Genomic DNA, 23,077 nt, shown 5'->3' with positions numbered 1-23,077 from the left:
ATTTATGGATTTTAGCCCTGCCTTTCATTTCAGTGGAGTTGAGCTCTCTTCCCTATTGCAATAGCCTTGAATAAAGTTTGCCTTGCCTGTTTAATTTTGTCAGCTGTAATTTTTGCTTTTATATCATGTATGAAAAAAAAATTGGTGTTTCCCCAAATTTTATGAAAATCACTAAAACGCATGTGGCATGAAATAAACTCTTCTAAAGTGTCCGTTAAAAAAATATGTCAACTCTGCTAAGTAAAAAAAATTTATAAAAATAATATTTCAATTTTTTGTCACATGACGTGCTCAAAGAAAATGCAGCCAAAAATGTGCAGAAAGAAAATATTATAGAGGTTGGTCAGTCAATAAAAATATCATTTATACTTGGTTATATATATATTGCGCATGTATATACTCAAGTAAATAAACAGCTCAGAAATATCAATTTTACGATTGATTTGGTATTTGTATTTCAAGATAACTCACTAAATAAATTTCCTAAAGACACCTTCAAAATTAAAATATTGACTGCCTCCCACCTCATGGAATTCTGTTCCTTTTCAACTCCTGATCTACCCATGAGTGCCTTCAACACACATAGAGACATTTTATCTAATAAAGCTCTTTGTCTGGACCCCAAATAACATTTACACTCAGTGATATGCTGGTAAAGTGGCTCTCTGAAAGCAAAAAGCCTTGATTTTTAGCATTTGCTAACTTTCATGTTGTAAATACTTTTAATATATCCAATTTCAAGGATGGCTGTGTTTAACAACAAGCTTGCAATATTCCTGAAAATTTGCTGATCAGTTCTCATGAGCAGGTACATACCCCTGTTCTACAATCAATTTTCAACAATATACTCCCTGAGTTACCTTTTGGACCTGAGACGTCCCTTGCGAAATGTTAACTGAAAGGTGCTATTAATATGTTCCTCCTACAATCCTCTGTCTCTGCCTGTTTTCTCTCTTCCACTCTCTCCGTCCCTTTCCCCACTTCTCCCCTCCTTCTCTCTTGCTATCCATCATACTTCTCATGGTTCCACTTACCAAAAACTAGAGCTAATGGCAAATCACTTTACCTTCACCCCATTATGTTTATACAAATTTCCTTACCTTCCCATGGCCTCTTTTCTGCAAAATTTCGGCCTAGAGTCAATCCAACCACCAGCTATATCTCCTAGTAGATCAGCATCAGAATGCTGACACACTCTAAGAAAGTCTCACTGTCACAAGAATTGTGACAACACATTTGTAGTGCCCAACAGCAAATGACACTTTCAGTTTACTAGGAATTTCTTTTACATGTCCCTGAAACATTCTTTTTTGTATTCCCCTCAGTAGCTTATCCAAACTTTTACCACCCCCCTTCCCCTCTGCAACCATTTCACAGCCCATTGTTTTGTAAATGAGCAATCCTTGTCCTTCCTGACAACTTTGAAGAAGGAATAAAAAATAAGGTACAAGTGCCCCAACTTTTCACTTCTATATCAAAAGCTTAGTGTTCTCTGCAAGGACTCTCACACTATTTCCTTGAATTTCAGAACAGAGCTTGTCCTTTCTCATTCTAAAGGCTAGCCTCTCCTTCTGCCCTCAGGACTGCACTTCCTTCGTTTCCTCTGAGATAGTACTTACAGTCACTTATTCTCCCATCTGAGAAATTCGCAACCTCACTCTTGCAACTAGCTCCTTTCCTAACACTCTATAAACATGTTTATATTTACCTTATTAGTTTAAAAATCCCTACCCAAGCAGATAATAAAAATAAAGTCTCTTTTTATATGGAAAAACCTTCCTACTCTTGCCCAATCTCTCTTTTTATCTTCTGATTTAAGTTCCTTGAAAGAATAGTCTATTTCCTCATCCAATTTCACGCTTTCTTTCAGAATGTTGTTATAAAGTTAATACAGACTTAAGGTATTTTATAAAAAATTTTAGACGTCATTCTCAGCAAAGTAACACAAGAAGAGAAAACCAAACACCACATGTTCTCACTCATAAGTGGGAGTTGAACAATGAGAACAAATGGACGCAGGAAGGGGAACAACACACACTGGGGCCTGTCGAGGGGTGAGGGGCTGGGGGAGGGATAGCATTAGGAGAAACACCTAACGTAAATGATGAGTTGGCGGGTGCAGCAAACCAACATGGCACAAGTATACCTACGTAACAAACCTGCACGTTGTGCACATGTACCCTAGAACTTAAAGTATAATAATAACAAACAGACTGTTGTACAAAGATTAGTACAAAACAAAACCAACAAAATGTCAGCTATAATCCAACTAGGTGGCTACATCGTTGGTATTTTAGCACATTTCCTTCCAGTCTTATCTCTAAACCTGTATGTGAGTATGTAAGTGTGTGTGCGTATGTGTGTGTGTGTTTTCAATGTTGGAATTAAATTGCATATAGAGTTTTTTAGCCTACTTTTTTCATTTATTATTATCATGGGCATTGCTCAATTATAGAACCTCTTCCATAAAAACTTGAGTTTTTTTGTTGTTGTTGTTGTTGTTTTTTTGAGACGGGGTCTGGCTCTTTCGCCCAGCCTGGAGTGCAGTGGCTCAATCCCGGCTCACTGCAAGCTCCACCTCCCGGGTTCACGCCATTCTCCTGCCTCACTCCCCGAGTAGCTGGGACTACAGGAGCCTGCCACTGCGCCCAGCTAATTTTTTGTATTTTTAGTAGAGACGGGGTTTCACCGTGTTAACCGGGATGGTCTCGATCTCCTGACCTCGTGATCCGCCCGCCTCGGCCTCCCAAAGTGCTGGGATTACAGGCGTGAGCCACCGCGCCCGGCCAAAACTTCATTTTTAATGACTGTATCATATTTTAGTGAATAATTGAGCTTTAATTTACATAACTGTGCTTCTATGCCAGGGATATTCAATCTTTTGGCTTCCATGGGCCACAATAGAAGAAGAATTGTCTTGGGCCACACATAAAATATGCTAACACTAATGATAGCTGATGAGCAATAAAAAAAAAAATCATGCATAAGTCTCACAATGTTTTAAGAAAGTTTACGAATTCGTATTGAGCTATATTCAAAGCCACTCTGGGCTGCATGTGGCCCATGGGCTGTGGGTTGGACAAGCTTGTTACATGCCACTCACTGAACAAACTTCATGAAATCAGGCTTCAACCTCAATTGCTTCACTGACCGACGACCTTCTACTTGCCAAATTCAATGGGCTAATTTCTTTCTCCATTTTACTTGAACTCTCTCTGACAGTTAATGATATTATATACTACCCTTTTCCCAAAAGAGTTTACCTCACCGTTTACAGTTATCACTTTTTTTTAGAGACCGGGTCTCATTCTGTCGCCCAGGCTGGAGTGCAGTGGTACGATAAAATCACATTAAAAAAAAAAATCATTGTCATCCAACTGGGCTAGCCATTTTCCTAGGTAAACTTTGCTTGCATCCCTTCTGTACACCCAGGGCTTCTGTCCTTTTCACTTTACTTTTGAACATGTTTCATCCACATCATGATTTCAAATAAGATTTATACAGGAAAAGGTCTAAATGTGTAATGGTTTTCTTTTCTTAAAGATTTGTTTTACAATTTTCATAGGTAAGAAAGTTTTTCCTACTGGTTTATTATCTGGAGTCTCAAAATGTGTGGGCTAGGCACCTTTGAGAAGGATCAAGAAGGGAGCATATCATTGTCATTGAGTCCCAGATGACAGAATCAGCTTTAATAGTTAGGTGAATAAAAACCTGAGGTTCCAACGTGGAGGCAGGAGATATACTTAGGTATATTTGACTCATCAAATGGCATTATTTTCAACAGCTAGAAAAATATGGTCAAATTTAGATACCAAATCACCAACTTTTCACGATGTAGTTTGAAGAAACATTTCTCTTTCTTTTGGCCCTATTCTATAATAAGTCATTGTATTTACAAAATGAAGTTTGTTGTAACTACATTGCCACTGAAATACTAAAATGTACTGAAATCAATCTGCTCTCTCTTCTTTGGGTCAACATGAAGTAAAGGAGCATGTTATCTAATTTTCCTCTAGGTAGTTTCTATGGTGGATATTAATCACTGAAACACATCTTTCTCAGAGGGAGAAAGGCTCAGTGTTCCATGATGTTGGCTTATTCTTCACAATATACGCACACGGAATATTAGAAGCAAAACAATTTCATAGCGCAGCATGCTTTATGTTATAGGTAAAATCCCAAGACAACAAGTGCTGTTACTAAGATGAGGTTTTTACAACAAAACTGTTCTATGATCTGGTATTTGGTAACAACAGGATTTTGTTAAGCTGGCTACGGAACGTTCTTTGGTTCCAGCTTCTACAAGAGTCAATCTGTCTAACAAAAGTAGCTTATACTGTAGGTAAGGCAGGAGAGACAAAATTCTCATATTTTATGCAATGACACGTTTAACTTTTACCAGCTGGCTTGCCATCTTTTATCTAATTTTATCGTTATTTTAAATTTGAGAAACATGTTAAAGTAAGAAGTATCTTCTTCATTGAGCATGTTGAGGAACTGAGGCTTACAGGACTAAACTGACTTGCTAAATTTCAATAAAAACGGAAACTCCGTAACTCCTAACCCAAAGAGCAGTCTCTTTTAGTGGCATTTTATTTGATTTGGCATCAGATAGCAATTATACTTTCCTTTGATTATTGATTATTCTAATTCACTTCATACACCTCACACGCATTTCTTTTTAGAGGAAAAGGACAGAAAAAGGGTAAACACAGGAGCACGTCTTTTTCCCTATTGGATTTTCACCCTTTTATTTGCTGTGTCTCAACTGTTTCTTTTCTATGACACATAACTCAAAATTTGATTTCTAAACAATATACTCTGCAACAAAAATATATTCAGTAAACTAAATTGGAAGCGCAGTGGAAACAATATGGTGCCATGAAAAATCACCTTCCCACAATTGATCTTAGTTTCCTCCATGAAAAAAAAAAAGAGAACAAAAAACCTGTTTCACAGGATTATTGAACAGTGCTACTGCCTACCCATTTGCCCTGACCAGAAACCTGGGAATATTTCCAGGCATCTTCTCCTTCCCTCCCTGTCCGTGTCCCCAAACATACCAAATGCTATTGAGGCTGTTGATTTTATGCCCTGAAAACCTTTGGTATCTATCCTCTCTTCTCCATCTCCACTCATTTTTAATTTTGACTCTTACCACTTTACTAGAAATACTCTTAATTTATAACCTATTTCCAGTCTTGCCAATTTCAGTTACAGTATACTTGTAGAGAAAGAGTTACAACGACGGATGCAACAGACGAATTCTTGGGGCTCCTTTGATTCCCTGAATTTCTACTTTTCAATGCATTCTTGATGCCTTTGCATATGTCAGATGGACAGACTTAATTAGGCACAGATTGTTTTTCTTAGGCTCCTTAAACATGTACTATGTTTTACTTAGAGGATGTGCCACTATCCATCAGTACCAGAAGGAACCAATAGGAAGTGCAAATGGAGCCTAATATGTTCCAGAGATGGCAGCCAAGCTCACACTTAGTAGGGAACTGTATCTACAAGACAGTGAATCTGAAATGTTGAATACCAAATTTGCATATGTTGAGAATTCCCTATAAAGTCCCAGCATTCTCTTATAAAATGTATGTTTTTCCCTCACTGAAAAAGATCCTTTAAGATATGAAGATTCAATCTAATGAAAATTCTTATTGACTGTCAAAGTTAATTTACTAAAAATGTTTCAAATGAACTTTGAGCTGGAGCCCATTATGCTATTCCCTAAAATGTCCTTTCTGAAATAAGATTCCAAGGATATCTTAAGTTCAAAGTCTCTTGAAATGTAACTCCCATAAGCTGCTAGGAATTTTAAAGTTTAAAAAATTATACTTACACCAAAGTTGGTAGCAGCAAATCGATCTGAGGCAGAAACCTGTACATTTGTTGAAACCGTTGTGTGAGCATAAAAAGCATTTATATTAGCCAGCAAGGTGCTCATGACGGCAGGGACACCGGGGCACATGTATTTAGAAGACAGACATGAAAAGTGCCTGCAAGACAAAAAATACAAAGTGTTTTTAAAACAGAAATGAATTAATTCATGCAACAACAGAGCTTCCAACATCAGCAATTAAGTAATTCCACAGCTATGTCTATGAAAAGGAGAGAAAACGGCACAATCTCTAATTGAAAGAAAAACAATTTCGGCCTTTTGAAAATTTCTCATTCACAAATGTAAAGTGGCTTAATTAGAGTGTAATTTGCCCTTTTTGCCCGTGGACACTGCCGAGAAAGCACTGTTAAAGTCTCCCTTGCCACTGTCGTCATGTCGAAGTCAGTTTTCGAAAAAGCCTGAACAGCTGCAGAAGCTCTGCATCAGAGGGTTAAACTTTGAAAAAAGTTAGTAAGAGTCTGAGGAGCGATGGGGAACACTTACAGGCTATGGGGTAATGAGAGACCCAAACACCCAGCGTTCCAGGGGCTTTGGGTTTGACACATATGCCACTGTGGAGGAGGTGGATGTAGCCATGAATGCAAGGCCACAAAGGCGGATGGAAGAGTTGTGGAAACAAAGAGAGCTGTCTCAAGAGAAGATTCTCAAAGACCAGGTACCCAACTAACTTTGAAAAAGATCTTTGTGGGTGGCATTAAATAAGACATTGAAGGACATCCCTCAAGAGATAATTCTGAACAGTACAGGGAAATCGAAGGGATTGAAATCATAGCTGAGGCAGTGGCAAGAAAAGGGGTTTTGCTTTTGTAACCTTTGATGACCATGACTCCATAAATAAGGCTGTCATTCAGAAACACCTTACTGTGAATGGCCACAACTGTGAAGTAAGAAAAGCCCCGTCAGAGCGAGAGATGGCTAGTGCCTCACCCAGTTGAAGAGGTCAAAGTGGTCCTAAAAGCTTTGGTGGTGGTCATGGAGGTGGTTTCAGGGGAATAACAACTTTGGTCATGGAGGAAACTTTAGTGGTTGTGTGGCTTTGGCGGTAGCTGTGGTGGTAGTGGATATGGTGGCAGTGGGGATGACTATAATGGATTTGGTAATAATGGAAGCAGTTTTGGAAGTAGTGGAAGCTATAACAATTTTGGCAATGATAGGAGTCAATCTTCAAATTTTGGATGAATGAAGGGTAGAAACTTTGGAGGCGGAAGCTCTGGCTCCTGTGGTCATGGAGGCCCACACTTTGCCAACCAGGAAACCAAGGTGATCATGGTGGTTCCAGTAGCAGCGGTAGCTATGGCAGTGGCAGAAGATATTAATTACTGCCAGGAAACAAAGTTTAGCAGGAGAAGAGAGCCGGAGAAGAGAGCCAGAGAAGTGACAAGGAAGCTACAGGTTCCAACACAGTTGTGAATTCAGCCAGGCACAGTAGTGACAGGGCCTTGCTGCTCTCAAAGAAGATGTGTTTTAGACAATACTCATGCGTATGGGCCAAAAACTCAAGGATTATATTTGTGACTAATTGTTTAACAGGTTATTTTAGTTTCTGTCTTGTGTAAAGCATTCCAGTGAACGTTTTTAATGCAGATTTTTTTGCACCCTTGATGTTGATTGCTAAACGTAATAGTTTGATCATTATGCGGAATAAATGTGTCTTAAAAAAAAAGAACGTAATTTGCCGCAAAGATGTGAAAACTCAACTTTGAATGTTGCACATACACACCAAAAATACAATTTCCAGTGGAATTTAGCACCATCGGAAAGCAACTGCGCAGAAGTCTCCCTACTTCCTCAACCCTGCTTCTACTTATTTTCATTCCTGAAATGCCATATTTTAACCAAAATGTCCTTTTGTATTTGTATGCCTCTCACAGTTGTAAAGTAGCAAGACACCCTCCTCTCATTATACATTGAATTAATAAGTAAGTTTAACCTCTGACTTGAATCCAGTTTGTATGATTTTTCAGAAAGAAATATCTTCTGTAAGCAATTCTCTTTTCTAAGCACTTTGTTACAGACAAGATTTAATTAGGCAAACAGATGAATAGTGAGAACAGACTGAATAATGCCAGCTTTATGCTTAAAGATCATTTCTTTTAAACCTTGAATAATGGTATCATTTATACCCATCAGAAGCATCAAGGGTCCAATTTTGTTATTTCTCTCAAGGAAACCTGTTTCATTTGAACTACAACAAAAGACTTGAAAATGGACAGCACAGCTTATGATAAAAGTGAAAGATAAAATATACATGGAGGAAAGAAAATTTCACCATATAATGTGATCCTATTTTGCTCTCATATCTTACTATGCCACCAAAGCATCTAGACATTTCAGAATTTTGTATTATTGAACACATACATAAATAGCTGCCCTGAGTGGCACTCACAAAAAATAAATGATGGCCCTGGAAACTGTGGCTTTTCTTAGATCTTAACCAGGCACCTTTCTACCTACTTTGTCATAATACTGATTAACAAAAAAGGTTAAATCTTTAAAGGTGCATCTTTAAGAATCACGAATCAAAATTTATGCTATGAGAGTTCCATGATTTGTGCAAATTAACCCTGGATTTAGATTATTAATGACTGCTTCTTTAAGGAAATGGTAAGTGTTATGACTTTATTATACACTGAATTGATTATAATTAATATGTGTTAAGAATCCACAAATGATATTATTTATGTAACAAAAAACATTAGTTAAAAATAGAAACTAAAAATTCTTAGAGCTATGCTATCACATTTCTTTTTTTTTTTTTTTTCAACAATTCACAAGTAATTACATTTGTCAGACTAAAATCACAGGTCAAAAGTTGTGGAAAATGTAATGCCTAAAATGGTGTAGGCAACAATAAAATAACTAGGGGGAAAAAGAGATACAGAAATGCTATAGTCAATTTTGAAAATAAATTGTTAAGACACTCGAAAACAAGGAGGTTATTACCCCGACCCTGCGTTGTCCATTTAAAGGGATGCTGGAGGTCATCAGGCTGAGTAATGTCATTCTTGGTTTTAAAAAGGATTGGTGCTCTCATAAAGCAGCCATATTACTTGGCTTTACTTTTGCAGCTGCCACCTTGAGATTTTTGGTGCTTGGTTAAGGAAGCAACAGCAGCTTAGTGGTTACTTCAAGTGTAAATAGTGGAGCAACACAGGAATAACATACTTACGGCATTCACAGGATGATTTTTATAAGTGAAACTAAAAGATTTATGTAAAAAAAGACATAATTTTTTTAATACGACCTCAAAAGCACAGGCAAAAGAAGAAAAACCAGATAAACAAGAGCACATCAAATTAAAAAGTTTCTGCACAGCAAAGGAAAAACTCAAGAGAGTGAAGAGACAACCTTCAGGATGAGAGAAAATATCTGTCAACTGTACACCTGATAAGGGGTTAATATCCAAACCATATAAGAACCTGAACAACTCAGTAGCAAGAAAACAAATAATCCAATTAAAAATGGGCAAAAGACCTGAACAGGCAGTTTTCAAAAGAAGATACAGAAATGGCTGAAAGGTATATAAATAAAAATTCAACATCACCAATCATCAGGGAAATGCAGATTAAGACCACATCGGATATTACCTCACTCCTATTAGAATGGCTATTACCCAAAAGATAAAAGGTAAGAAGTGTTGGCAACGATCTGGAGAAAAGGGAACCCTGTATACTGTTGGTGGGAATGCAAATTAGTACAACCATTAAGGGAAATAGTATGGTGGTTCTTCAGAAAACTAAAAAATAGGACAATCATATGATTCATCATTCCCATTAATGGATATATCCACAAATAAGATGAAATCAGCACGTTGAAGAGATATCTGCACTCCCGTGTGTATTGCAGCACAACAGCCAAGGAACAGAATCAACCTAAGTATCTATCACTAGATGAATGGATAAAGAAAATAATGGTTATCTACATAAGAGAATACTGTTCAGTCATAAAAAGAAGGAAATCCTGCCATTTGCAACAATACGGATGAACTTGGAGGACATTATGTGAAATAAGCCAGACACAAAAAGACAAATACAGCATGATCTCACTCATATGTACAGTCTGAAAGGTTGAAATCAGAGAAGTAGAGAGTTGAAAGGTAGTTACTAGAGGTTGGAGCAGTTAGGGCGTGCAGAGTTGGGAAGATCCTGGTCAAAGGATATAACATTTTATTAAATGAGGGGATAAGTCCTAAAGATCTATTTTACAGAATGGTGACTATAGTTAATGATGATATATTGTATTTGTGAAAAATGCTAGGAGAATGGATGTTAAAAGTTCTCCCACAAAAATGATAACTATGTGAGATGATGCATATGTTAATCAGCTAGATTTAATCATACCACAGTGTATATGTGCTTCAAGGCATCATATTGTACATGATAAATATGTATAATTTTATCTGTCAGTTTAAAATAAAACTACACAAATTTGAAAGAAAATGACACAATTATTGAACACTGCTCACTACTTAAAAGTCATCTGAGGGAAATACAAATGCAATATGGGAAGATTAGAAGTATCAAATACCACCCTTTGCCTATTTTATACTTTGAGATGGTTAAGCAAATATCTTGATGATAAAAATACCCCAAGAAACTGTGGCTTTTGAGTGCCAGAGCAATGTTTCATGACCAAAATGAGAGGTTAATAAATAATTCATAGGTTATATGTGAAAATTTGTATAATTCAGGAAATGTCATGTAAATAAGTGCAGTCTTGAGTTATATAGTTTAATACACTCTTCGTCACACATTTATCATTAATGCTAACATATGTTATTCACAGAAAAGTTAGAAAAAAGTAATGTCAAACTTACATTCACAGTTTAAGCTTCTCTTTTAAAAATAACTTCAATGTATAGTCAAATAGTAATTATAATACATTCATCTATGAAAATTGATTAGAATTAGTATTATAATTTATTCTAAGAGTTTTCTAGTATTTAACGATTTTTTTCCTATTAAAGCCATCTGGTCAGAGTACTCTTTCTTCATTGGTTATGTACTTACTGTATTCCTGGCACTCTTCTTAATGGTAAGAATCTGGAGTTGATTAAAACACAGTCTTGATCTAATAAAATGCATACTCCTAATTGAGAAGCACATACCTCGAATCCTAATTTTGTTGTACAGCAGAAAGTGCAATCATAGAGGCAGCCAAAAGGTTTGGGTGGGCCATAGGATAGAGAAGCAGGCCTGGAGGTGCAGGGCAATCCTCCAAAGGCCGAATTGAGTCCCATAGTGGTGGAGACAGGAGAAGATAGAGGGAAACACAAGGACTACAGAATGAGAGTTGAGGTAATGATCATGAAAGAGTGAAGAGCTTAGCATCTCTACGAGTTGGTCCAACAAATATTTACTGAGAACACTTGCATGGCAGATGCTATATTAGCTTTGGATATGCAGTAATGAATCTGCTTATAGACTGCTGGGGGAATCGGTCATGTAATAAATTTAGTACAGTTATGAAAAATTATGAAAAAAGCATAGCAGAGTGCTATGAAGACACTGAGTTAGAATGTGTATATCACAGCCTGGTGAGGAGGGTCAGGGGAGATGTCTCGAGATGAGGCTGGGCTAACAGTCAGTGAATGACTAAGAGATAGCCAAGCCTAGCATAGAGTTTGATATCACTGATGGATAAAGAATGTATTCCAGAGGAATGGAAAAGTACAAATCAAGGCACTATGGAAAGAAATAAAATATTGTGTAAAGTGAACTCCAGCAATTTTAGGTTAACAGAGCACAAGTTTCCAGGAGAACATTTAGGACTGGTATGACCAAAGATAGGTCTGAGGGGTTTACAGAGAGTCTTATCTAACATTTTGGATCTATTCTATGCATCAAAAAGCATTTTTGGAGAAAGTTCAAAATCTTACAGTAAATATAAGTTGAAAAGTATTAGCAAGGAACTCTAGCTCTTCAACATGTATTAGGAAGTGAAATAATCAGATCTGGATTTTAAATAGGTTAATTTGATGGGAGGAGCATATAGGAGGATGAGTTTAAGGAAGGTGAAAGTGAAGAGTCCAATTAGGAGGCTATGAAGAGAAGTGATGATGGACGTCTGAACTAGAGTAGTAGTGTGTAGATGATGAGGAGGAAATGGATTTGAGAAATATTCAGAGAGGAAAAACCGTCAGGACTTAGAATTCATAAGGAAAAAGGGGATGGGGAACAGAAAAGTTCCAAGGTTCTAGTTTGAATGACTACATGAATGGCTCTTCTGCCAAGTGAGCTGGGAGCTAAAAATTGGAAAAAAATTGAAGGTGGGGATGATGTATCCAGCCACTTATGAGCGTACGGTGCTCATAGAGCTTCCAGGTAGGAATGTTACTGGTTTTTGGAGACATGGACTAAACACCTAGATTTGGGATCATCATCATGAATTATCAAAAACCATGAGAAAGGATAAGATTACCTAGGGAAAATATGTACAATAAATGAAGAAATGTTAGAGAATGTCACCTGGGAAATAGCAATATGAAAGGAAATTATACAAGAAGAAAAAAAAGTAAATTCTATAATTGAGACTAAATAAATACTAGATAGGTAAAAGTAAACCCAGGAAACTGGAATCAGGATAATCTTGATAAAAGGATGATTGATACTGTTAAATGCAGTAAGAGTCTTATAAAATAGGACAGAAAAGAAGTTATTTGACTTGACAAATAAACATCATCATGACCTTAGCAAAATCAACGTTAATAGAGTGACAGGAGTTTGCACTAAGAGGAAATAAGATGGAAAGTGAAGAGGTGCCAGGGGATGACCAAGGTAAAGTAGGTCAAGGCCAAACCTTGACTGGTACAACATCTAGCCAAGGAATTTTGATTTTCTCTTGTGAACTACATGAAGTTACCTGAGATTTCTGCAAAAAGAACTAGCATTATCAGATTAATTTGAAAAGATGACTCTGAAGTGGTATAAAGATGGATTCAAATGAGTGAGTAGTGGAAGCAGAAAAACAATTTAGAAAGTGTAGAAGTGAAAATTGACACTCTTGCCATGCTTCCAATATGAACGATCACTTCACATACCACAGTCAGAAGGAAAAAAAAAAAACATACTTTGCATCTGGAGATAATCCAGGTATCACAGAATTACTGCCTGCTTCTGATCTCTAAGATACAACAACTTGAATTCTGTGATATTTGATAATCCAAATATCACAGAATTACTGTCTGCTTCTGATCTCTAAGATACAAAACCTTGAATTTTTCTGTAGTACCCAAACTTCCTAACAAAATAATTTTAAGCCTAATTTTGACAATGTTATAACTGAAGATTTAGAATGATCTCTGAAAATATAAAACCAAGTGGGGAGGCTGCTGTTCCCACCATGAAAACACCAAGGAAACGAGGTAACCTTAGTAATTCCAACTTAGTCTTTAAATACTTAATTGCTTTTCTTTTGCCAATGTTTCTCAAGTCTAATGTCCTCTCTGTATTTGTCAGAATTAAACATTTCTTTCCTTTTCTAATTTTTTTTCTTTAAAGTCACAGAGGAGGTAAGGTTCTCAAAGACTGGAATTCAGGCAGTGTATCTTTAGAGACTCCCTCTTAACCATCCACCATGGTATAGCTTCTCTTAATTTATCCTCCTCACTCTCTTTATAAAAAAAAACAAAATTCTTTATTTTTAATTGACAAAAATTACATGTTTATCATGTACAATATGTTGGTTTGAAATATGTATACAATATGGAATGGCTGAATCAAGCTAATTAACATTTGCACTACCTCCCATACTTACCTTTTTAAGTGGTGAGAAAACATAAAATCTATTCTCTTTGCTCTTTTCAAGAACACATTGTTATTAACTATAGTCACCATGTTGTAAAATGAATTTCTGGAATTTATTCCTCCCATCTAACTAAAATTTTGTATTCCTTGACCAATAGCTCCACAATCCACCTCCTTTCCCCAAGACCCTGGTAATCACCATTCTGCTCTTTATTTCAATGAATTCCAGTTTTGTTTTGTTTTTTCTTTTTTTGATGCCACATGTAAGTGAGATTATGCAGTATTTGTCTTTCTGTGCCTACCTTATTTCCCTTACCCATAAGGTTTTATGGGTTCTCAGGGTTTAACCATCTTGTTGCAAGTGACAAGATTTCATTCTTTTTTTTAAGGCTAAAACTATTCCATTGTGAGTACATACTACATTTTCTCAATACATTCACCCATTGATTAACACTTAGGTTGATTCCATGCCTTAGTTATTGTGACTAATGCTGCGATGAACATGGGACTACAGATATATCTTTGACCTAATGATTTTATTTACTTTGGCCCTCTCTCTTCAATATTGTGTATTACTTGTATACGTATCTGTTCCTTCTGGAATGTGTTTGGCTTATGCTTTGATAACTTTTGAAAGAAAAAAAAGCATTCTGTTATTGATTTGTTTGACTTATTCCACAATAAGTATTATAGCTTTATACAGTTTTACATTATATACTTTAAAGGTTATGCAGTTTTATTTACAAAAACAAAGAGAAATATACGTAAGTTTTTAGTTTATCAAAGAATAAAAAAAAACAAGTTGAATTATCTTTCTTGTTAGTACTTAAGGTTACAAAGAGACTCTTAAAGTCAACCATAGGCAAAATTTGAATCAGCAAAATTTAAGATATATATCCAGCCCATATTTAGCACAGTGTTTTCTTGTACATACTAACTGACCAACAAACATTACTTAATTAAAACAAATTAAAGTAATATGAGCCAAAATATAAACTAAAGGTATTGATGTAGAGTTACAGTGTACAGGACATATGCTTGAGTATGACAGTTTATGAAAACATCCAATTATGTTGTGAAAGTGTGGCGGAAGTACTTAGCAGTTAACACTGTAATAACAATGGCTACTTTGAAGGTGAATAATATTCTACTTATAATCAGTATGCTGAAAGCACCATTTTAACTTTTCTGAAGCATTAGGCCAGTATTCCTCTTAGAAAGCTGACAGAAATACTTTACATTTTGATTAAAATTTAACTGAGGTGATTTCTGGGGTATGATGGACGGTAGCTAGCTGCACCTGACTCAGTCCCTCTAAGCATCCCATGGAAACTTCCGAGAAAACCAAAAAGGATGCAAAATCACAACCGTGTTGGAAATTAAGGTTACCAATCAAAGATTTCCCGGTTTCCGGAAGGAACTTTTTCTAACTTTAGGCAACTGGCTAGATGGAGAACTATTCAGTGACTGCTGGTATATAAACTCCTAAAACACTAACCTGACAGACAGTAATGGGAGGGTATTTCTAGAAATCTTCCAATGTCTGCCCCCTTTATCAGAGATCTGGGGCCTAGACTGCTGCCAAGCAAGGCTATCAATCCCTCCCTATTTCATGCTAATGGACTCCCCAGGCAGTAAAGCTGTTTCTCCTTTCCCACACCTTCTCACTCTATATCCATTAAAGAGCATAAAACTCCCAAGCTTCTAATACTGCCTGTACAATAGGGAATGAGCAATGGGATGTGAAGCTACTTAGAAGAAAGGGCTGGAAGAACGCTGGGAACAATATACCCTGGGGATTATATAGAATCTTTTATGCTCTGCTTTTAGCAAGACAAAATTTACTGGTTGTTTACATTGTTCAGAAAAAGAAACATGCTTAGAAAACTCACCAATAGAAGCTAAAAAATATTTTTCCCCAGTCTAAAAGAGTGCTTCATTTGACTAAAGAAATGGCAGAAAGCGGAAAATTTTTAGGGGCTGGTCTTTCAGTTTAAAGTTTGCAGGTGGATGCTGACAACATCTAGGTGGTCAGCAAACACATATTCAAAGAAACCCTGTAAGTTGCCAAAACAAGCAGGATAAAAACATTTTACTATTTCAACACACACATACACACACACACACACACATGCACACCAAACACAAATAGATACGTGTATATGTCTATGTGAAAACACAAAAACAAACACCCAGCAGGAAATACTGCTAAATTATATGATCATAGTGTTATCTCTGGTTGGCGTTACACATTTTTGTTATTTAAAAAATGTACATTGTATATTTTTAAATGTAGCATTAACGTGTTTTATTACCCTAACTAGAAAAAAATAATAAAATATACATCTTAAATTTTGCTAATTCAAATTTTGCCTACTGTTGACTTTAAAAGTCTCTTTGTAACCTTAAGCACTCATAAGATAATTTAACATGTTTCTTATTCTTGTTTAACTAAATTATTTTTACATATTTTCCTTTTGAAGAAAACTACATAACCTTTAAAGTATATCATGCAAAATTGTATAGCCTATAATATTTTAAAATATCATTGAACAAGAATTTTGTCGAAGAAGTCAAACAAATCACTGACAAAATGACTTTTCTCTTTCAAAATGTATTACTGATAAGTAATTCCTAGTTAGGAATACATGCCTCATGATATAATAAAATTACTGTAAAACAGATGCCAGTTTAATTTTACTTAATAAAATTTATTAAGAATTTTAAAGATATTAATGAAATGATCTTGGTGCATAAATTCTGAAGGCAAAATAAAGGTATGAGAATGGTGAATATGTGAAAATCAAAAAGGCTAATAAGAAAAACCCAGCATTTCACTTAATGCTACTTTGCTTTCCACTAGATATTTTATTACCAGTTTCAATAACAACTTAGCATTACCATAGCGTTTTTCTTGTGAGGTAATTAATCAGCAAAACTTTTGTTGTTTGATTGAAAGGAAATGTAAATATGTCAAAAATTTAAATATGAGTCATAAATTTAGTCAGTTAAATTAAACACTTTTTAATACACCTAAAGATTAAAGATACAATACTTAGGAGTAGTTGCCACCTCTTAGAACTTATATTAAAATGATCTTCTTAGAAATAACTAGTGACTTGGGATTTAAACAAACAGTTGAGAGCGAAGATTAAAAGCTTACTCATTTGATACTGATTTTACAAAATAAAATACTGAAACTGAGCAACAGAATTTTCAGGTCATTACAATGAGTATAATTTTTTCCCCAGTTTGGTAAAAATACCTATCCTTTTCTAGAAACTGTGATTAAAAGCATGCGAAATTAAAGAAGGTGTCTCCTAGTACCAAAACAGTAGTCTATGTTGAACTTGCCTTTTCATGACTCTAAATAGTAAATGATTAGGCAATTGATATGATAAAGGTGGTAGTAGTATCCATCAAAGTAAACATTTCTTGGATGGTTGAAGGAAAAAAGAAAAATAGACAAATCTTACAAAAGAAAAAATATGAATCAGTATTAGTGGCTACATTTCCTTGAAACCTTGAAGAAATGGTCAGCAAAGTGTGCGTGCATGTGTGTGTGTGTATGTACACACACACATATATATATATATATATAGACAGAGAGAGAGAGAGAGAGGAGGGATAGAAGGAATCTGGGTGGCCAATTTAGAGTTAAAAGTACCAAGGCATAAAGATGCTTCATGCTAAACCTAGCCCTCTTCTGTGACCTTAAAAAGTAACTTCATCACTTCTAGATTCAGTTTTTCCATCTGCAAAATGAAAGGATTTTTAGAAGATCTAATCCTTACATGCTCTAACATGCTATGCCTTTCTGAATATAAATAGCATGTTGGCTGTGTCCACCTGCGTTCATCACTTCTCTCCACCATCAACATTTGATTCTATGGCAGCCAGAGGTTCGGAAAAATAACAAGAAAGCACTGGACACAGAAGTCAGCCTGAGGCAATCTTTGCTCTTTGCAGAGCTTTCAGCTAATGGGCTTCTACAGGAGGTTCAATTTGGCAAGACGTCCGCCTCCGAGTTTGCAAGGGTTCTCTCTTTATGTGTAGTTACAGCCAAGGCAAACTTTTTCTTGCTTCTAACCATATCCATTGAAAATCATTTACTTTTAACAGCTACAGTTCCAACACTACTTAAATTATTCTCAGAGTGGAAGTAGGATTAAAAGTACAACCAGTAATTAGAAATGACTGACTCAGAGGTGCTGCAAGCCACTTCTCCAAAAACCAGAGAGTACATCTTCAAAAAAAAAAAAAAAAAAAAAAAAAAAGATCAAAAAGTACTGTTGCAATCTCTGGAAATGTTTAATATTCTCCCCTAAAGACATGATTAAAAACAATGGATTAACAGAACACTTGACTTTACTTTTGCAAGTAAAAGGTGTTAGTGTCAGAAGAATTCAACAAATGGAATTTTAGTTCCATGGGAAAAGTTAGAGTAATAAACTCTAAAAAGATGATACTTATTGCAAATAATGAAACATGGTACTGACATAAAAATAGACACATAGATTAATGGAACAGAACAGAGAGCCCAGAAATAAATCCACACATTTACTGACAAATGATTTTCAACGAGAGTGTCAATGAGAAAAGAATAATCTCTTTAATAATGATGTTGAAAAAACTGGATGTCCACATGCAGAAGAATACAATTTGACCCACCCTTAGCTCACACCATATAAAATATCAACTCTAAATTGATTGAAGACTTGAATGTGAGACCCAAAACTATAAAACTACTAGAAGAAAACATAGAGGAAAAACTGCATGACATTGGTCTGTGTAATGATTTATTAGTTATAACCTCAAAAGCACAGGCAACAAAAGCTAAAATAGACAATGGGATCGCATTAACCTAAAAAGCTTCTTCACAGCAAAGGAAACAATCAACAAAGTGAGGAGCCACCCTACAATATGGGAGAAAAAATTTGCCGACTATACATTTAATAAAGGGTTAATATCCAAAATATAAAAGGAACTCAAATAATTAAACAGCAAGAAAACAAATAACATGATTAAAAAACGGGCGAAGGATCTGAATAGACATTTCCCTGAAGAAGACATACAAATGGCCAATAGTATATGAAAAATATTTAACATCACTAATCATCAGAGAAATGCAAATTAAAACCACAATAAGCTATCACCTCACTCCTATTAGAATGGCTATTACCAAAAAAGGTAAAAGATAACAAGCCTTGGCAAGGAGGTGGAGCAAAGAGAATCTCGTACGCTGTTGATGGTAATGTAAATTATTGCAGCAATTATGACAAACAGTAAGAAGCTTCCTCAAAAAGTTAAAAATAGAACTATTATATAATCTATTATTTCTACTACTGGGCTTATAGCCAAAGAAAATAAATCAGTATGTCAAGAAATATCCACACACCCATATTTATCGCAGCATTACTCACAATAGTCAAGATATGGAATCAACGTAACTGTCCATTGACAGATAAATGGATAAAGAAAACGTATATACATACAATAGAATAGTATTCAGCCATAAAAATGAAGGAAATTTTATCATTTGCAACAACATGGATGAACATGGAGAACATTACGTTAAATGAAATAAGCCAGGCACAGAAAGACAAATACCATACGATCATCTCATTCATATGTGGAATATATAAAAAAAGAGGAACTTACTGAATTAGAGAGTAAAATGGTAGTTACCAGGAGCTGGAGTTGGCTAGCAGGGTGGGTGCTGGGAGATATTTGTCAAAGTATAAGAATTTTCACTTGGATAGGAGGTGTAAGTTCAAAATGTCTATTGTATAACATGGTGATGATAGTTAATAATGATGCATTGTATTCTTGAAAAATGCTAACAGTGTGGAAGTGTACTCATGACAAAAATAACTATGTAAGGTAATGCATAAGTTCATTAGCTAGATTTAGTCATTTTACAATATATATATACTTCAAAACATCATGTTGTATATAATAAATACGTAAAATTTTATCAATCAATTTTTTAAAAAATTTAAAAAGCAAATAATGAGATAGTTACTGGCAAGTTTTTGGCTAAAGCAACTGATACAAAGTTATTAACCATTAATAGTCAAAATATTATTGGCCTAATATGTATTTCAAATAGCATATCTGGATTAATGCCACTTGCTATTGCTGAACAACAACAAAAAAAATCCTCTAACTCACATGCCAGTTCAGGGACAGGTGTCCAAAATCATATGGAACTTGTGGTTTTCAAAGAATAGAAATGCCTTTCATCTAAAGTTTAAAAATAATCAATTGAACAGAAGAGCAAGGTGATTGGAAAGAAGTACCAAAAGGAAGATTATGATTCTTAGATTGTTGCAAGCAATTTCAGAGATACTGTTCAAAATGAAAGGAAAGACTATCTGCATTTCTGATGTTAGAAATGCACTAAAACAATATTCATCACACTTGCTCCCCCAAATTCAGCTCAGCATTCTAACTTATCAGTGATAAGTTAGAATGTTATTCATTCTTGTCACTAAAGATGACTCAAACACCTAAATGTCACTTCTGTTTTGACCAAAAACATCATAGCTTCTCAAAGACGCTATGGGTTGCTAGAGCCCAATTAGGGAGATTTTGAGTACAAGAGCAACGGTGTGTGACTGGAAAATAAATAAAAGGCACAGATTTTAGCGGAAGACAGAAGTTGAAGGACAAGTAAGGGTGGGGCCCTCAGGCTGCCCATCAGCTTTCTCTGACACTTCTTCTCATCTGTGCTTGGATCTGCTTCCTCTATACCTATGCCCTTAGAGCCCGTATGCTTGTTACTATTTAATCTCTTCATTCTCTTCCCCCTAAATCAGGAGCTTACTAGAGACAAGAGCTATCTTTTACTGCTTTTTCCCCATTGCCTTGTGCTGTGGTCTGAACAGTTGTGTTCATGAAAAACTCATACGTTGAAACCTATGACTCAAGGCTGTAGTATTAGGTGGTGAGGCTGTTGAGAGGTGATTAGATCATGAGTGGGGAGACCCCATGAATGGGATTTTAGTTGTCTTATAAAGAGGCCCCAGAGAGCTTTCATCCCTTTGGCCATGTGAAGCTTGCACACAGTGAAAAGATAGCCATAAAGGAACCAGGAAATGGCCCTCATCAGACACCAGATCTGATGGCACCTTAATTTTGGACCTTCTAGCATCCAGGACTGTGAGAAATAAATTTCTTTGTTTATAAGCCACTCAACTGATGGTATTTTTTATAGCAGCCTCACAGACTAAGACATTCTCTATAAGTCCTCATACTTAATCAGAAAATGTCTATCGAATAAATTAATTTCATCTTCTAGAATGTGGGGTTCGTGAGAAACTAGACTTCTTGTTCACTGCTGTAACCATAGAAACGTTTCTGGCACATGATAGGAGCTGAGTAAATATTTCTTAAAGGAATGAATGACTCCGTTAAGCAGCACTCTTTTTTACGGGTAGACTCCTGGCTCAAGCAGTTAAAACAGACTGGCGACTTTAAAGTAATCTGTATCCAAACAGTTCTGATTTAAACATAAATTAGATAAAGATGGCCAGTGCCAGGGTACAGGTTGTTTTTTAAGCACATCAAGGTAAAAAAACACCGAGCTAATGCCTTCCTCTCCTTTGCTATTGCAGAGGCAAAACCATAGCCTAACAGAATCTCAGACTTCGTGAGACATCTTAGCCTTCACGTTACAATAAATGACTAATTGAACACTCAAGAAAATGTATTTTCTTGACAGAAATAATCTCCAGAGGATGGTTTAAACCATAATAACTGATATAAAGGTCCCCAGATGTGTTCAGCTGTGAACAATTAGTCTGTCAAAACACTATTAGGAACACACACATTGCATATATAGATGAAAAGCATCAAGAACTCCCAAAATATTGATGATGGAAACAAGTTCTATGCCTCGCCCCATGATGCAAAATATGTGGAATGGTGTGTTCCTTGGAGAAGGGGACCAGCCTATCATTCTTACTGTCATTAGTTGGAAAATTGTTTTTATTTTAGATGGATGGTTGCATTTGCCATGTGGGAACAAATTCTTCAGGTCCTTGATCAATCACTTATCCAAACAGGAAAATTGTAATCCCTCTCCTACTGATGCATGCTCCAGAACAACGGGTCATTTTTACGTAACAGGTAGGGCTAATAAATGGTACCCTCACAGAAAATATTCTGTGGAAAGGGGAATGCTTTATAGTAAGCTGGAGGTACCTTGGAGCACTGGGACGTTCAGTCCTAATGCTCAGGTTTACCAGCAAAATAGTTTCAGGCTCTTTTGTCTGAAGAGAAATTCACAAGAGAAAAATTCAATAGTGTACTACCAGACTCTGACTTAAAACATACTTCCTGTTGTTTATTTCTTCTCCAAATCCATCTTCAAAGAAATGGGAATGTGCTCAAAAGGAACCAAGAAATCTCTAATAAAAGAGGAAGATTATGAAATTACCCAGGGATTTGGCTAACCCTAAAGAGTATTTAAATATCAAAAGAAAGTATAATTTGATTTCTGTTTTTGATCAAGTGGTGTCTAGGAAAACCCACAGAATTAAGGATTTCTGTCTTTTTCGAAAATGGTAAGTATCCTTACTATAGAGAAAAGACAGTTATTTCTTCCTTATAGCTGAGTTTTCCAATTTTGTTTTTTTAAGAATTAAGAGGAAGTAATTCTGAGACAGGCTTCAAATGTTGCATTCTAGGTTTTGTTGTTCTTTCGTTGGTTGGTTGGTTGGCTTTCCCAGTTACTTTTGTTGTTGTTGTTCCCTGATGCAAGGTTTCAGAACAACAGAAAAATACCTATTCATTAGTCAACCAGTTTAAATTAAAAGACAGATTTATTCATAAACAGTTTTTTTTTTTTTCAGTTGAGTCAGTCCTTGGCCAGCAATAGCTTAGGGCTCAAGTTACAGTTCAATTGCAAAAGCAACATTTTAAAAGTATGGTGGAAATTATCTCTGAAAGCTGTATTTCAACTCTTGACTGAAAAAAAAAAGTCAGTACTCTGAAACTTCCTCAAATTTTTAAAAATGATCAATCAATGTCGTGTGCTCTCACCCTTATTACAACATAAATGGTGACATAGACCCCTGTATCAGCTCAATTAAACTTTTCATTTTCACCTTCTTTTTGGCAACTGAAAAACTCTGGCATCTAGAAACACACTAGGAGAAGGTGAAAATAAATGTTATTCTGATAAACAACTTCCGCCTCTGATTCACCCAATTGCAAATATGTATTGAGTTTCTATCATGCATCAAGAACTTCTTATAAAGCAGTAATGAAAGATATGATTCCTCTCTTCAAAATTTCAATTTGTAAGTCATGGAATAGAATTCAAGTGCACCTCTATGCTGTTCCATTCTATTCTCTTTCCTGGATATAATTACAGATTACAATTATATTAACAGATTGAGATAAAATGAGTACATGC

General features: G+C 35.7%; 1 protein-coding gene across 1 annotated transcript in view; it reads right to left on the bottom strand.

The window, feature by feature from the left end:
• Positions 1–23,077, bottom strand: part of UNC13C (unc-13 homolog C) — a 620,990-nt gene that overhangs the window by 306,080 nt on the left and 291,833 nt on the right. Inside the window, exon 13 of the mRNA XM_032174369.2 lies at positions 5,849–6,005. Coding sequence (XP_032030260.1) covers positions 5,849–6,005 — 157 coding nt within the window. The remainder of the gene's footprint in view (positions 1–5,848; positions 6,006–23,077) is intronic.

Source organism: Hylobates moloch, unplaced genomic scaffold, assembly GCF_009828535.3.
Source record: "Hylobates moloch isolate HMO894 unplaced genomic scaffold, HMol_V3 SCAFFOLD_14, whole genome shotgun sequence".
NCBI classification, from domain to species: domain Eukaryota; kingdom Metazoa; phylum Chordata; class Mammalia; order Primates; family Hylobatidae; genus Hylobates; species Hylobates moloch.
Note: the sequence above shows the minus strand (reverse complement) of the source record. Positions and strands in the feature narration are given on the sequence as shown.